Raw genomic sequence first — 16129 nt, forward strand, 5'->3', positions numbered from 1 at the left:
GCTGTTTTCCAGAGCATATAGACACAACAACAAACAACATTCATTTTAAGGCCATTTTCCCTGCTAGAGCGGGGGTTAGCCAAGTTAGTTAGCCATATAGAGTAGTATGTTATCTTTGAATAATTTAAATTTAAAATCAAACGTGCTGTTCTACAGAGTAATGTGAAGGAGCTCATGGATGCAAATGGTGTACGTATTCTTGTGGATCTCCTCACACTGGCTCACCTCCACACGTCTCGGGCAACTGTTCCACTCCAGGTAATTTTGAGCACTGATTCAGTGCATACTTTGAATGTGTGCATATCCCAAGGATGCTTCAATCCATGTACCAATTTTTTTTTTCCTTTTTTTTTTCTTCAGAGTAATGTACTAGAAGCCGCCCCAGACATGCACAGAGACAGCGTGAAGGAGTGGTACTATGGTAACGCTGAGAAGGAACGACTTGGTCCTTTCAGTTTTAAGGAGGTTGGTCCTCTTTGCATGTTCTTGTGGTCACCTTATCATTCATATACACCATTATCGGCAGTGTATTACTATACCACAATGATTGCTGGTATTGGAAAACTAGATCCGCAAATATTTCATTTTTATTCAGAATTTTGATTCAATCCGACTCGGATTAGTAAAAATCAGACTGATTCATCAGATTAATAAAAAACTTAAATTGCATTTTGTTTGAAATTGGAAATTCAATGACTGGGATGTCTATTCTGAACAAGTATTTATTTTGTTTCTAATTCCTCCATTCATGAGTCAGACAAGTGCCATTCTACATTTTGCCAGCTTTTCATTTTGAGAAATATGTTAAGCACTGTATCTCCAATAGGCCCAGTCAGGCTTTGCAGTGCAAAATTACAAATCGTGCGTTGTGCTTCAATATCTGAGGGGTTAGCAGTGAAATGATGACACCGCATCTAGTACTGAGTGCATCACAAAGGGTTTCTTTCCTCATGGTGACTGTAGACAGAATTCTGGAATTCCGTTTTTCATCTCAGATGCGGGATCTTTGGACGAGTGGACAACTGATGCCCAAGACCCAATGCTGGGCACATGGCGTGGATGGTTGGCGACCCCTTCATACAGTGCCACAGCTTAAATGGTGCCTTGTTGCTTTGGGACAAGCCACACTCAACGAGAGCGACCTGGCTACGCTCATACTAAACATGCTGATCACGATGTGTCAGTATTTCCCCAGCCGGTACGTGTAATCCTCGCATGTACCTTCAATCGTAGAACCACTACTTTGAATTGGTATTCATCTTCGTATCCTTTGTCATTCTTAACAGCGATGAGGATGACACGATTATCCGCCCTCTGCCCCGATTCAAGCGGCTCCTATCTGAAAGCAGCAACCTGTCCCATATTGTGCAGGTAAACCCACGCATCGACCGTTATTCGCTCGTCTCAAGCCAAATTCCTAGCATTGGCTTCACAAAGAGCAACCTGGAAACTATAATTGCTAGTTTTGATGTTATTTCTGATACTCTGTATACCTGGCTCTCCTCTAATTGCTTTCACCCATCAGCTGCTCCTGACCTTTGACCCAATCCTTGTGGAGAAGGTTGCTGTACTGCTGCGACATGTTATGCGAGATAATCCTCAGCTACAGCGACTATACCATACCGGAGTCTTCTTCTTCATCATGATGTACACTGGCTCCAACCTGCTCCCCATTGCGAGGTCTGTGACTCTTGCTACTGGTGTGCCGGTTTCATTATTAGTAGCATATTGGGGGCAGTGAGTTCTTAAATGAGGAAAACAGAATTTGGCTCAGGTTTTTTTTTTTTTCAGTGCTAGATGTCAATGTACTGTAATTTAAATGAATATACAAGGACCTGGTGTTGGGCTAGCGGCTAGGGTGCCGGCTTAGGATCCTAGGATCCTGGGTTCGAATCTCGGTCGATCGCCGAATTAATGCCAGGGGGGTTGACTCAGCCTGTCATCCTTCCGAGGTCGGCCAATTGAGTACAAGTTCACTGGTAATTCCCTGTTTGTCGTTGAAGGCGGCAAAAAGGGTTGGCGTCAGGAAGGGCATCCGGCCGTAAAACATTGCTTCAAAAAGGGGACCAAAAAAACAACAACTACCACGGTCCCCGAAAAGGCCAACCCCCGCTTTGCGGGGAAAAATGGCCTCTAAACGGTGGTTTATACAAGGACCAAAGTAGACGATGGAAATACAGTATATGTACAGCATATGGGGTTTAAACTTGGGAAGCCTGCTTCATGAGGTATGTGCTCAGCTGGGATCCCCACATAGGCCAATCCAGCAGCATCTGCAGTTTCTCTTACGTATTGGGCAATATTCAGTATTGTAGGAATTTTATATTTTTAAATTATTTTATGTATTTTATTTATTTCTTTTTAATAGCATGTGCCAGCGAGCCACGTTTTAACTTTATATTCACATAATGGTGCGTTTTTTCTTATTTTTAATGAAGTATGTGAGCCTTGTAATATTCTGATGACAGAATAAGAAAGATACAAATTCCACCGCTAAGTGTCCTTTAAATGGCATTTGTTGCAATCTGAGACGCAACATCAAACCCTCAAGATTGCGATTCCTGCAAGTACAGTCGTGGCCAAAAATATTGGCACCCTTGCACTTTTTTTCAATTAATGCACCATTTCTTCCAGAAAATTGTTGAAATTAAAAAATATATATTTTGGTATCCACACATGTATTTCTTTGGTTGCAGTGGAACAAAACAAAAAAAGCTGAAAAAAAATTACTAAATCTTAGCTTGTTCCACACAACGAAAGCAACCTGGCTACACTCATACGAAACATGCTGATCACGATGTGAAATCCTACAATGGCCCAGACAATATTATTGGCACCTTTTAGAAGTTGTTAGAAATAATTAGATTTAAAGCAGGTGATTCTCCTTTACTTTGGAATTGAACTCACCTGTGGTGAGTTGCAGTTGCCTGCAATATAAAATTCAGTCATTCAACCAGTTTGAATAGAGAAAAGGAGTCATTCTGCTGTTTTGTGTCAGTCTGTACCACAATGAGCATGAAGAAAAAAGAAAACCAGAGAATTGTCTGAGGTCAGATGCAATATTGTCGCCAAGCATGGACAATCTCAAGGCTACAAGTCCATCTCCAGAGACCTTGATGTTCCTGTGTCCACCGTACACAATGTTGTGAGGAAGTTTAAGGCCCATGGCACTGCAGCCAACCTCCCTGGACGTGGCCGCAAGATAAAACTTAATCGAAGATTGCAGCGAAGGATTGTTTGAATGGTAGAGAAAGCACCTCAATGAACTGCCAAATAAATCCAAGCTGACCTTCAGACACAAGGTATGACAGTTTCAACTCACACCATCTTTCGCCAACACAATGAAAGGGGGTTCTATGCTAGGAGACCCAGGAGGACCCCGCTGCTGAGAAAGCACAACTGGAGTTTGCCAAAACACACCTGAACAAGCCAAATTCCTTCTGGGAAAATGTCCAGTGGACAGATGAGACCAAATTAGAGCCTTTTGGTAAAGCACATCATCTCTATGTTTATAGAAAACAAAATGAAGCCTTCAAAGAAAAGAACACCTTCCCTACAGTCAAACATGGAGGAGGTTCAGTGATGTTTTGAGGTTCAGTTCAGTGATGTCTGCCTCTGGCACTGGGTGCCTTGAATATGTGCATGGTATCATGAAATCAGGAGATCACCAAGGCATTTTGGAGGGCAATGTTGAATCCAGTGTCAGAAAGCTGGGTCTCCCTCGAAGGTCATGGGTCTTGCAGCAGGACAATGACCCCAAATACATTTCAAAAAGCACCCAGGAATGGTTCAAGACAAAACCCTGGACGGTTCTGAAGTGGCCAGCAATGCGTCCAGATCTAAATCCCATTGAACACCTGTGGGGAGATCTGAAAACAGTAGGTGGGAGAAGACACCCTTCAAATGTGGGGGAACTGGAGCAGTTTGTACAAGAACAGTGGGCTAAACTGCCAGTAGAGAGGTGAAGGAAGCTCATTCATGGTGATAGGAAGCGCTTACCTGCAGTTATTTTGTCCAAAGGCTGTGCTACCAATTATTTAGTTTAGGGTGTCAATAATTTTGTCAATGCCATTTCTTTTTATTTTCTGATTTAAAAGCATATATTCAGTTCTGAATCAAAAACAAAGGTTCTGTAATATTTACAGTGAAATAAAGAATTGTGGAGACCGAATAGTTAGTTATTTGAAAAAAGTGTAAGGGTGACAGTTTTTGGCCACGACTGTATATCCCGAAGGCGGAAGGCCTCATGAACCTCAGGACAATTTTCTTGCTTTGTTTATCATGTTTGCATTATAAAAAAAAGAAACGTTTTTCAGATGAGTTTCAATTGTCTAGTCTAATCTGCCACCTCTGACAAATTCTGCCCTACAGTTTTTTGAAGTATTCACACCTGAAACAAGCCTTTCGTTCTGAGGAGGCACGTATTTGTTTGTTCTTCTTTTTATTTTGCCCTCATGATCAGCCATTTGCTTGTCATTGCTGTGGTGGAACTCTGATAGTGTTTTATGGGATAAAATCTTCCTCTGACTAGTGCAATCTTTGACATTTTCTCATTCCAGTTTTTTCTGTGCTGCTTGAATTTTTATCCATGCAACTGATTGTTGTGACAGAGCACAGATCTTATCTTTCTGTGCATTTTAAAGAATTCTGCCTTGCCCATTTATCTAATTTGATGATCGAGGGAAATTTCTGTTTTGAAGACTGCATATGGTGTGGAGTGCTTGAAGCAATGGGTTGGGGACCCCCTCTGTGTGCTTGGAGCGATGGGTGGGGATCCCCTGTGGGTGCTTGGAGTGATGGGTGGGGATCCCCTCTAGGTGTTTGGAGCGGTGGGTGGGGATCCCCTCTTTGTGCTTGGAGCGAGGGATGGTGACCCCCCTTCTGTGTGTTTTAAAATGTCTTTCTCTTCCTGCAGTCGAAAGGGATTGAACTGGCACAGCGCAGTGTTCTCGGTCACCTACTGCCTGAGGCGATGGTCTGCTACCTGGAGAACTACCCTCCTGCACGGTTTGCAGAGATTTTTCTGGGAGAGTTTGATACTCCGGAGGCCATTTGGAGTAGTGAGATGAGGTGGGTGAATTGAAAGACCAATGAGGTTGACATGCTGATGATTGAGTGCAGTGGGTGCATAGCAAACAAATGCCTACAGACCAATATGTTTGGTGAAAAAGAAAATTTCAGACAGTGCAAGGTATGAAATGAACGGGTCATAAGTCTCCACAAGCACTGGAGGGAAGGACAGAATTAGTTGAATGTAGGAAGCAATTTGGCAGATTGAATGGAGAGGTGAGCTAAAAACTTAGTTTTGGAAATGATGAGTGGGTTGGTGGGTGAATTTGTTTGATATGCTTGGACTGGGAAAACACAAATGATTGAGAGGTCAGGGGTGAAAGATGAGATAAGCTACCAATCTGTCTAAAGGAGCAAAGCAACCTCTGACTGTAGATTAGTGTCATGCTTTGTTCTCACTACCAACTGCCTAACTTTGGGAATTTACCTACTTACCACTGCAGAAAATTTAGGGAGCATCATCCAACCTCTTGGTCTACATTGTGTGGTGAAGTCGGATGAGATCTATAATGTGGACTGCTATTACATAGTCACTACAACCTTTAACATGTAAGCCATGATATTTGGGCATGTGTTGCCGTGGCTGGGTTACCTTTGTGTGCTGCATTGCCAAACTATAACTGCACTCGGTAGAGAGTATACCTCCGCCAGGCTGAACAGTTTACGTTTCGTATCCCACTGATAGTTCGGATGTGGATCCGGACCTGAACCAAAATTGAATCTGCTTATTGTAGCCTAACCAACTTGTCCACCTTTGTTTGTTAAAACCCGTGTGCAACGTTTTGAAATATCATGCTATGTACACAGTATATTGTTTTTGGCCCTATGACTCAATGGTGAGGATGTAGCAGCATCATTTTGCCTTTCTTGTGGTAATATGCAAATATGTTGGATCTCGGGTTTCCGGGACCGGGTTACAACCGGAAGTGACGAGCAGGAGAGAGAGGTTCACAGTGTGGTGAATAAAGGATTGACACAGGTTCCGAAGGCCTGGAACGTCTTTTCCTTGTATGCTAAAAATAATCACTTAAAAATGTAAAACTTAATGTTTCCAGATCCGTATTTGGATCTTCAAAATCGAATCGATCCGTCCTTGTCACACACAAACCTGTTCACCAAGTTTCGTCCGAATCCGGCCATAACTTTTTGAGATATCGTGCTACATATCGGTTTTAGCCCTATTACTTAATGGTGAAGAATTACCTGAAAAAAAATTATTGGATCCAGTCTGCATCTTCACCAAAATGTAATCATTTCGTCCTTGTCACATACCCAACCCCCTCCACCAAATTTCGTCCAAACCTGTTCACAACCTTTTGAGATACCCTGTTCACCAATAAACGAACAGACAGGGGTGAAAACATAACCTCCATCCAGCTTCGGTGGCGTAGGTAACAAGAAAACAAGATGTGGTGTTGCAGTTGTCCTCGTTTAAAAGAATAATTTTTTTTAGGTGTGTGTCTGTTTGTGATTGTGTGCTCTTTATTACCTTGACTATTCAGGCGGCTCATGATCGAGAAGATTGCGACGCACCTTGCCGACTTCACCCCACGTCTTCGCAGTAACACACGGGCTCTCTACCAGTACTGCCCAATCCCTGTCATCGGCTACCCACAGCTGGACAATGAGCTCTTCTGCTCTATCTACTATCTTCGGCATCTCTGTGATACAATCCGCTTCCCAGACTGGCCGATTCGAGACCCTGTGAGTGTGCACTGGGAAGTTGTCCAAGATGCATTTGCTGTTTAATGGTGCTTTTTTGTCCCCCGTCGCACCGCGGAGCAAAAGGGGGACTATGGTTTTCCCCTCCGTCTGTGTGTCCGTCCGTCCGTCCGTGCAGGCGTAAGCGAAGGACCGAATTCTAATTTGGTGTGTGGGTACAACCCGCGTCAAAATCCAAGATGGCCGCCACCATGTATGTCTGAACCTTGAGTGGAATATCTTGAAAAATAAGCGAAGTACCAACTTCCAATCTGGTGTGTGGGTGTATCTAGGCATAAGGAAGAACGCTATTGAAAATTGGGTCGCCACGTCGAAATCCAAGATGGCCGCCGCCATGTATGTCAACATTGTGAGCGGAATATCTTGAAAAATAAGCGAAGTACCCACTTCTAATCTGGTGTGTGGGTGTATCTAGGTATAAGGAAGAACGCTATTGAAAATTGGGTCGCCACGTCAAAATCCAAGATGGCCACCACCATGTATGTCTGAACCTTGTGAGCGGAATATCTTGAAAAATAAGCGAAGTACCCACTTCTAATCTGGTGTGTGGGTGTATCTAGGTATAAGGAAGAACGCTATTGAAAATTGGGTCGCCACGTCGAAATCCAAGATGGCCGCCGCCATGTATGTCAACATTGTGAGCGGAATATCTTGAAAAATAAGCGAAGTACCCACTTCTAATCTGGTGTGTGGGTGTATCTAGGTATAAGGAAGAACGCTATTGAAAATTGGGTCACCACATCAAAATCCAAGATGGCCGCCACCGTATATATGTCTGAACCTTGAGCGAAATATCTTGAAAAATAAGCGAAGTACCCACTTCTAATCTGGTGTGTGGGTGTATCTAGGTATAAGGAAGAACGCTATTGAAAATTGGGTCGCCACGTCAACATCCAAGATGGCCACCCTGCGTCTTCCACTTTGTCAACTCGCATCACTTCACCGACTGGGGACCTAGGCGTAATGCTTGTTTTAAATATAAGAATGCAAAATCAAAGATTTAATAATTTTGTTTTTGAAATTCAAGTGTGCTTTCCCTTTTATGACTTGTTTGACAAAATAGCGATTATCTAAGATGATGCCTCTATTCGGTGCAGTGGTTTATAACTCCAACATGACTCCTATCATTTGAACTGTCACAATGAATAAGAAATGGAGTATTCATACACACAAGTGAGCTCAAGTTGTTTCAAAAGTGCTTTGCAAGATTACCGGTTCAATGTAACCCAAATCGGATTGCATTCTATTGAATGGTCAATAATGTTTATTGGAGATTAAATGGCTAACTGGATCTTGTAGTTTATTGTAGGCCCGTGACACGTGGCTCTTCCAGGAGGGATTTTGTGATCTGAGTACATGTTGACTATCAGTTCCTGATGAAGGCCATTGTGGCTAAAACATTTCTATTCTAGAGATTTGTTTGTGCTTCTGTTTTCTGATCTGCAGTTCATACAAATTTTATCTTGAAGCAGTTTACGATGGTCACGTGTTGATTTCTGATTCCAACCATTAACATGTGAGCCATGTAATTTGGGTAGGGTGTTGCCATGGCCAGGTCACCTGTGTGCGTGTTGGCATCCTGGTAGAAGGATGTGTATATATTGTTGTGGATATGAGGATTGTATTTTTTTTATTGTGTGTTTTATTAATATTGCTTGATTCTGGACCCTCCTGCCTCCAGTGTTGTGTAAAGGTCAAAGGGCGTCCCATAATTAGTCCATAAAGCATACACGTCAGCCAATCATAGATTTCCCCCTGGTTGATAGTTATATCTTTATTATGTGTATTAGGGTAAGGCCTTGTCTTCCATTAAGATGACACTCCATTGCACTGCATTAAATAAGAGTAGATCCCCTTCCTTTCACATTCCCCTTTCATCATTGCCAAGCCTCGATTGCCAATTACATCCCCTCCAAAACCACCATTGAACATGTGCTCGGGTCGGGGAAGAAAGGCGTGCCCGCCCGTCATCAAGGGCGGAGCCAGAGGGTCGCGCGACCAACCAGGGCCGAGGTGAGCACACCGATGGGCGTGTCCTGAAGGCCGGCGGCTTGATCGCCGGAGGCGCTATAAAGGCGCGCGCGCAAGAAGCAAGGTAGTTGTCGGTGGTGAGGAGTGATTGGACCAAGAGAGAGAAAGAGTGGTTGGACCAAGAAAGAGGAGATCCAGAAAGAACATCCAAAGAGAGGACATCCCGGAAAGCACAAAGCCTGCTATTCGTTGCCTTGCTCGCCAAAGTTGGACTGAGCAGTAGTTAACAGCAAGAAGCCTGTTGTAGTCCTGGCAAAGCGCGCGACGTCCACCGCAGCAGCAGCAGACAACAGCAGCAACAACAGCCGCTTGGGGCCTGGACGGCGGTTTTGAGCAGGGTCGCGAAGGAACGGCGGCTGCTAAACGCGCCGATCGTGCTGCAGGACCTCTTGGACCTTCCTCTCCCTCCAGCCATCCACCTCCTGCCTTTCCACCCTTCTTGTGTACATGAGTTTGTTCTGTGTGTCTTGTCCCTGGGTATTTAATTAAGTTTGCATAAGCTAGGTTGCACTGTGTCTAAAATCTTCTGTAAATTATTTTATTATCTTTCCTTCTTCCTTGGTTATTTTGAGCCTGTATATAGTAGGAATAAATTTAGTAGTATTTTCAACCTTTTTTTCGTCCTTCTTCTTCTTCTTCACATCCATGCCGCTTTTGTCTTTTCCATATTGAATATCTGTGGCACGATCCGGCCAACGTTCGGGAATCGGGTTAGTCGGGGTAACTGTTAGGCCGCGGTGCCATCCGCTCGGCAAACCAACATCCTTATCCGCGGGCCGTAACTATATATATATATATATATATATATATATGTATATATATATATATATATATACATATATATATATATATATATATATATATACACACACACACACACACAGACTTGGCATTCAATATGGAATATTTTTTTTTTCTTGACTTGTGTTTACTTTCTTAACTCAGTATATCAATCTGGTGAGTTTCTTTTACACTTTGGTGATTTCTTTGTTAAAAGAACCCTGTCACTGATTGTCTGTCGCAGCAAGAAGTCAACAACAGGATTATATCACAGGTGGCGTGGCAAAATGTACGGACAGGTGCATTTGATGATTGGCTTCACAGTCGGGTATACTAGGGTTGTTGTGTTCTGTATTAGTGGAAAACAACTGCTGCACGTCTCCAAAAGTTATTGCCGCTTCCTCTGGAGATGGTCCGTCAACTCAACAATGCTGTTTGTCATGGAGTGGTGGCATTACGAAATTACGGCATGAAACAGCGTGCTATTGCTCGGCAGTGTGGCATCACTCAAGGTCAGGGGACAAAGATCCTGAAACGAAATGCTCAGAGGGGTGTCCCTACTCAAATACCGAGGCCAGGACGTCCCCGCAGAACCACAAGGAGGGATGATCGCCAGCTGCACCGGTTAGTCCGCAATGGCCGTACCAAGTCAGCTAATCGGCCTAGGGCTGAGTGGCAGCAACTGACAAATGTGCCTGTATCCAGAAGGCTAGTCAACCAACGACTGGTTCAAGCAGGCTATCGTGCCAGGCATCCCCTGAGAAAGCCACGCCTGACCAGACAACACCGCCAGCGCCGATTGCAGTGGGCCAGAGAGCACCGTCAATGGCAGCCAGGACACTGGAATCACGTGATCTTCAGTGACGAGTCTAGATTTCTGGTCTATCGTGAAGATGGCCGCGTCCGAGTGCGCAGACAAGTGCATGAAGCCTACAACAAAGATTGTATAGTGCCAAGAGTCCAAGCTGGAGGTGGGTGGTGGGGCGACCATTTGGGCTGCTTTTCATGCAGGGGGCAAAACTGACCTGGTTGTTCTGAATGGAAACCTGAACCAGTTCAATTACAGGGCCATTCTGGAAGAAACATTGCTTCCATTTGCTCGAGCATCCTTTCGAGGAAACTTTGTCTTCCAAGATGACAATGCACGGCCTCATCGTGCTCGCATGATCCAACACTTTCTTGCTGACCGTGGTGTAGAGCATATGGAGTGGCCTGCCATGTCCCCGGATATGAATCCGATAGAGAACTTGTGGGCAGAATTAACGCGTCAAATCGACCACTTGGACCAGCAGCCGACCTCTGTGCGTGAATTGCAGCAGGCTATTGTCCGACTCCGGTTCCGGTTCCTCGGGCGAGTGAAGCGTACTTCGAGCTCTCCACGGCATCGAAGTTTAAGTGTTTTCCCATTCTTGTCTTTGTCAAATTTCCACTGGTTATTTTGCTGTGTACGTGTTATTGTGTGTTTCTGGTTGGTATTGGTTTGTAATTCGTACAAACGTGTGTGTAGTTAATCGTTTTCTGGGTCGTACCTCGTGCATGGCCTGGTACCTTGGGGCTTCCCTCCCCCCCCCCCCCCCCCCCGTCGGTGTTTTGTCGATTTGGGTTCTTTCCTTCGCTGTATTGCTTGTTTCTTTCCTTTTATTTTCTCCCCCTCACCTCACCTCCCTAGACAAATAATTCTATATTGATTCTTTCTCTCCTCCCGGACACGTTGCTTGTTCGCTCTCCTCGTCTCGACTTGTGCCCCGCCCCCTGTATCTCGTTTTTCTTCCGCCTCTGCTCCTTCTTTCTCAAATCCACGTTCTCGCTTGGAGACTTTTCCCAGATTGTTTTTCATGGTTTTCATGGTTCTGTTTGGATATTGTTGGAATATGTTTAAACCGCAGCCGTGATGCTGACGCCACCCCCCCTCCCCCCCCCCCCAAATGTCCATGTTTTAAACGTTTCCCAGTGTGTACCCTGGTCAGAATAGGTACACCGTATCCCTGCGTGTCGTAAGACGACTAAGAGGGTTGGCGTCAGGAAGGGCATCCGGCCATAAAAACATTGCCTCAAAAAGAGAACAATGACAATTACAACTACATATGGGCAAGGTGCAGCCCGAAGTGGAGATCGGTTTCTGAGGTTTGGGACATGGAATGTAGGGACAATGACGGAGATCAGGAGAAGTGGTGGAAGTATTGGTCAGAAGAAGAGTGGACATATGTTGTGTGCAAGAGACGAGATGGAAGGGAAGTGGTGTGAGAATGGTGAAGGGTAGGCAGGGACAGAAATACAAGTTTGTGTGGCAAGGGTGCCCGGAGGGCATGAATGGTGTTGGTGTCATGTTTTCTGAGGAGTTTGTAGACAGTGTGGTGAGTGTGACTAGAGTGAGTGATAGGTTGATGATGGTGAAAATGATGATTGGAAAGCTCTTGGTGAACGTCATCTCGGGATATGCTCCGCAGGTTGGTCGAAGCAATGAAGAGAAGGACAAGTTCTGGTGTGCGATAGAGAAGCTGATGGAAAACGTGAAAGATGAGGAAGTTGTTGTGGTGGGAGGAGACCTGAATGGACATGTGGGAAGGAGTATGGATGGTTTTGAGGGAGTTCATGGGGGTTACGGATATGGTGTGAGAAATGGAGAAGGTGAAAGGATTTTGGAGTTTGCTGATGGAGCTGATTTGTTGATTTGTAATACTCAGTTCCAGAAAGAGGATAATAAGCTTGTTACATACACGTCAGGTGGGTCGACGACAACCGTTGACTACCTGATGGTGCGTAGGCGAGATAGTGGGCACCTCCGGGACACAAAGGTGATCGCGGGGGAGGAGGCTGTTTCACAGCACCACTTGGTTGTCTGCGACATAAGGGTGAAAGGTGCGAGGAGAGCGCGGCGGGTGAAGTACCAACCAAGAATGAAGGTGTGGAGGTTGAAAGGTGACAGTAAGGGAGGCATTAAAAGAGAGGCTGAGTAGGGTAGAGGATGTGGTTGAGCTTGAAAGTGGTTGGATGTCAATGAAAGCTAGTCGGTTGGGAGCCATTGGTGAGGTATGTGGATGGACAAAAGGACCACCGAAGCACTCGGAAACATGGTGGTGGGATGATGAAGTTGGAAAGAGGATTGACGAGAAGAGGAAGAAGTTCAAGGAGTGGCAGAAGGTGAAGGGTACTGGAGCAGAAACAGCAGAGCATGAAAGTTATAAGGCAGCTAGGAAGGCTGCAAGGAAAGAGGTAGCAAAGGCGCAGGAGGCATGTAGGAAAATGTTCGGAGAACGCTTGGATTCGGAAGAGGGTCAGAAAGCAGTATTCAGGATTGCAAAGCACATAGCGAAAGAGAGGTGTAATGTGATGGGGTTGAGTTGCTTGAAGGATGAAGTGGGACAAATTGTTGTCGACCCAGATGGAATTAAAGGAAGATGGAAAAGATACATGGAAATGCTGTTGAATACAGAGAATGAATGGGATGGCAACATAGAGAGTAACCCAGTTTTAGGACCGGCAGAGAAGATAACTGAGAAGGAAGTTGAGGAAGCGCTAAAAGCAATGAAGAGTGGAAAAGCGGGAGGGCCGACGGGAGTTGTGGGAGATATGTTGAAGGCAGCAAGAAGTTGGGGTGTGAAGAGAATGAAAGAGATCTGTAATCTGGTGGTGAAAGAAGGCCGCATTCCAGTGGATTGGGAACTGAGTACCCTCGTCCCTCTATACAAGGGGAAAGGTGACCCTCTGGAGTGTGGCTCGTACCGAGCGATAAAGTTATTGGAGCATGGAATGAAGGTATTGGAAAGGGTGTTGGAGAGGAGGATAAGGAAGAAAGTGAAGATCGACGAAATGCAGTTTGGATTTATGCTAGGAAGAGGAACGACAGATGCGCTTTTCATTGTGAGGCAGTTGCAGGAGAAGTACATGGAGAAGAGGAAAAAGTTGATTTTTGGGTTTGTTGATCTGGAGAAAGCATTCGATAGGGTTCCACGCAAAGTATTGACATGGGCATTGAGGAAGTTAGGAGTGGAGGAATGGTTGATCAGAGTAGTGATGGCAATGTACAAAAGAGCGCGCACAGCTGTAAGGACGAAGGACGGGAATAGTGGTGAGTTTGAGGTGAAGGTGGGAGTGCATCAGGGGTCGGTACTAAGTCAACTACTATTTGTAGCTGTGATGGAGGTGCTGGCTCAGAACGTAAAGGAGGATTTACCGTGGGAGTTGTTGTATGCAGATGATCTGGTGTTGATTGCGGAAAGTATGGATGGACTGAAGGAAAAGATGAACAAGTGGAAGGAATGTGTGGAGACAAAAGGTCTGAAGGTGAATATCGGAAAGACGAAGGTGATGGCAAGTGGTAAAGCATGTGGTGAGGTGGAAAGAACTGGGAAATGGCCGTGTGCTGTGTGCAGGAAGGGTGTCGGAGTGAACTCCATTCAATGTACAATGTGCGCTGAGTGGGTTCATCAAAAATGTAGTGGTCTGAGAGGGTCATTTACCAGTGTGGCAGCTACATTCAAATGTAAGGTGTGCACAGAGGGAGCTGCAGATGGAGGAAATGTTGAGTTGGATCTTGGAGACGGCGTGAAGCTGGAAGGTGTGAAAACATTTTGCTACCTCGGAGACGTGCTGAATGGAGAAGGTGGATCAGACTCGGCAACGGTTGCTCGAGTGAGATGTGCATGGAAGAAGTTTCGGGAACTGAGTGGCGTGCTGATGAGGAGGAGAGTGTCGCTGAAGCTGAAGGGAAAGGTGTATGCTGCATGTGTGAGAAGTGTTATGATTTATGGGAGCGAGACATGGGTAATGAACGTAGAGCAGCAACGAAGGCTGGAAAGGGTGGAAATGCGAATGGTTCGATGGATGTGCGGAGTATTGTTGAGAGAGAGGAAGACAAATGATGAATTGCGAAAGATGATGGGAATATTGCCTGTGATTGATGCTGTGAAGAGGAACAGGTTGAGATGGTTTGGTCATGTGTTGAGGAAGGATGAAAGTGACTGGTTGAGAAGAGTGATGGAAATGAATGTAGAAGGAAGTAGAGGACGGGGAAGACCGAGAAAGACTTGGCTAAAGATGGTGGAAGAAGAAATGCGGGCAAGGGGGTTAACAAGGAGAGATGCAGAAAATAGGGCAAAATGGACAAGATTGTCATGGGGACCGCAAGGCTGACCCCCGCTCTAGCAGGGAAAATGGCCTTAAAATGCATGTTGTATTGTCACTGCATGGCAAGCGAATCCTGTCGAAACCTTGGCAAATCTCGTGAACAGCATGCCTCAACGTGTACGTGCTCTCCTGAATGCTCGTGGGTGTTACACGAAGTACTGAACTGTAATTTTACTGTCCGTAATCCCAGTCGTAATTTAACTTTTGTTTTTGTTTAAAAAAAATTTGGCTAATGTGCAAAATAAAGAGATACTTCTGGAAAACGTACAGAAGTTTAACACAGTACTGTCCATGAATTGAGTTCGATATCAGTTTACATCACTTTCAAGGATCAATTTATTTGTTTCGAAATGTCAAATGTGGTTTTTGTTTCTTTTAAAGGTCACATTAACAAAATCTAGAATAATTTCAACATAATTCCAATGAACTTTTGGTTCGAAGACATCTTGAAAAGTAAGTTCACCCCCACAAAAAAATATTCCATATTAAATGCTAAGTATATATATATATATATATATATATATATATATATATATAATATATATATATATTATTATATATATATATATATATATATATATATATAATATATATATACATCTTCCATATCTTTTTGAGATATCCTGCTCACAGACAGACGATGGAAACATTACCTCTGTCCACCTTTGGTGGCAGAGGTAATAAGAGTAGTAAGGGGGATGGGGTAGAGTACACACTGACAGCAGGGTTAATGACAAAATAGAGGGAGACTTGGAGAAATAAGGGTTGTGAGGAGGAATGAGACAGAGACAGAGGCGGCGGACACGGGGTGAACAATATGGATACAGCCATAAACTATCAATCACAGAAGTGGAAGGAAAAACTGAAAACACAGAAAGAAGTGTGCTTGTTTGTGGAGGGTTAATGAAGGTAGAAAAGATCATTGTGGATGGGTGATGACCTGAGATGGTTGTGACCAGCTGTCTTGAATCCCTGGGGGTAAGATTGAAATTGAAGAGACGGAGGTAGTTTATTCCACAGGTGGGCGTGGGGGAGAGGAAGTAATGAGTGGAGATGAGCAGTCAGTTTGGATTTTCGGAGTTTCACTAGAAGGAGGTTACTGGCAGACCGTGTTTGCCCAGAAGAAACATTGGGGGGAGGGAGCGGGAGGAGGATAGGGTCGGGGTGGAGTGAACAGCACGGAAAGGGCTGAGGGTGCAAGATAGAAGGGAGGCGATAGAAAACAGAGACCATTGACCTGTCTGTGATATAAGAGTGATAGATCCAGAGACTCAACATCATTGTGGGACAATCCAATGATTTTGGGGCCTTAGTTTCAATGGCATCAAGCTGAGTAAGCAGTGAGGCAGGATCTCCAGCCCAGAGGGGGAGAGCAGTACTCCATCAAGCTGCGGATGAA

At 44.7% G+C, this 16129-nt stretch overlaps 1 protein-coding gene across 2 annotated transcripts in view; it reads left to right on the forward strand.

The window, feature by feature from the left end:
* DNAJC13 (DnaJ heat shock protein family (Hsp40) member C13) overlaps positions 1–16129 on the forward strand; it is an 88468-nt gene that overhangs the window by 35832 nt on the left and 36507 nt on the right. For both annotated transcript variants that reach the window (XM_078780522.1, XM_068121022.2), the window contains 8 exons: positions 157–258; positions 361–465; positions 996–1198; positions 1287–1371; positions 1526–1680; positions 4372–4417; positions 4916–5070; positions 6573–6774. In XM_078780522.1, the coding sequence (XP_078636648.1) occupies positions 157–258; positions 361–465; positions 996–1198; positions 1287–1371; positions 1526–1680; positions 4372–4417; positions 4916–5070; positions 6573–6774 (1053 nt within the window). The remainder of the gene's footprint in view (positions 1–156; positions 259–360; positions 466–995; positions 1199–1286; positions 1372–1525; positions 1681–4371; positions 4418–4915; positions 5071–6572; positions 6775–16129) is intronic.

This window comes from Myxine glutinosa, chromosome 6, assembly GCF_964187855.1.
Source record: "Myxine glutinosa chromosome 6, kmMyxGlut1.1, whole genome shotgun sequence".
Classification (NCBI taxonomy): Eukaryota; Metazoa; Chordata; class Myxini; order Myxiniformes; family Myxinidae; genus Myxine; species Myxine glutinosa.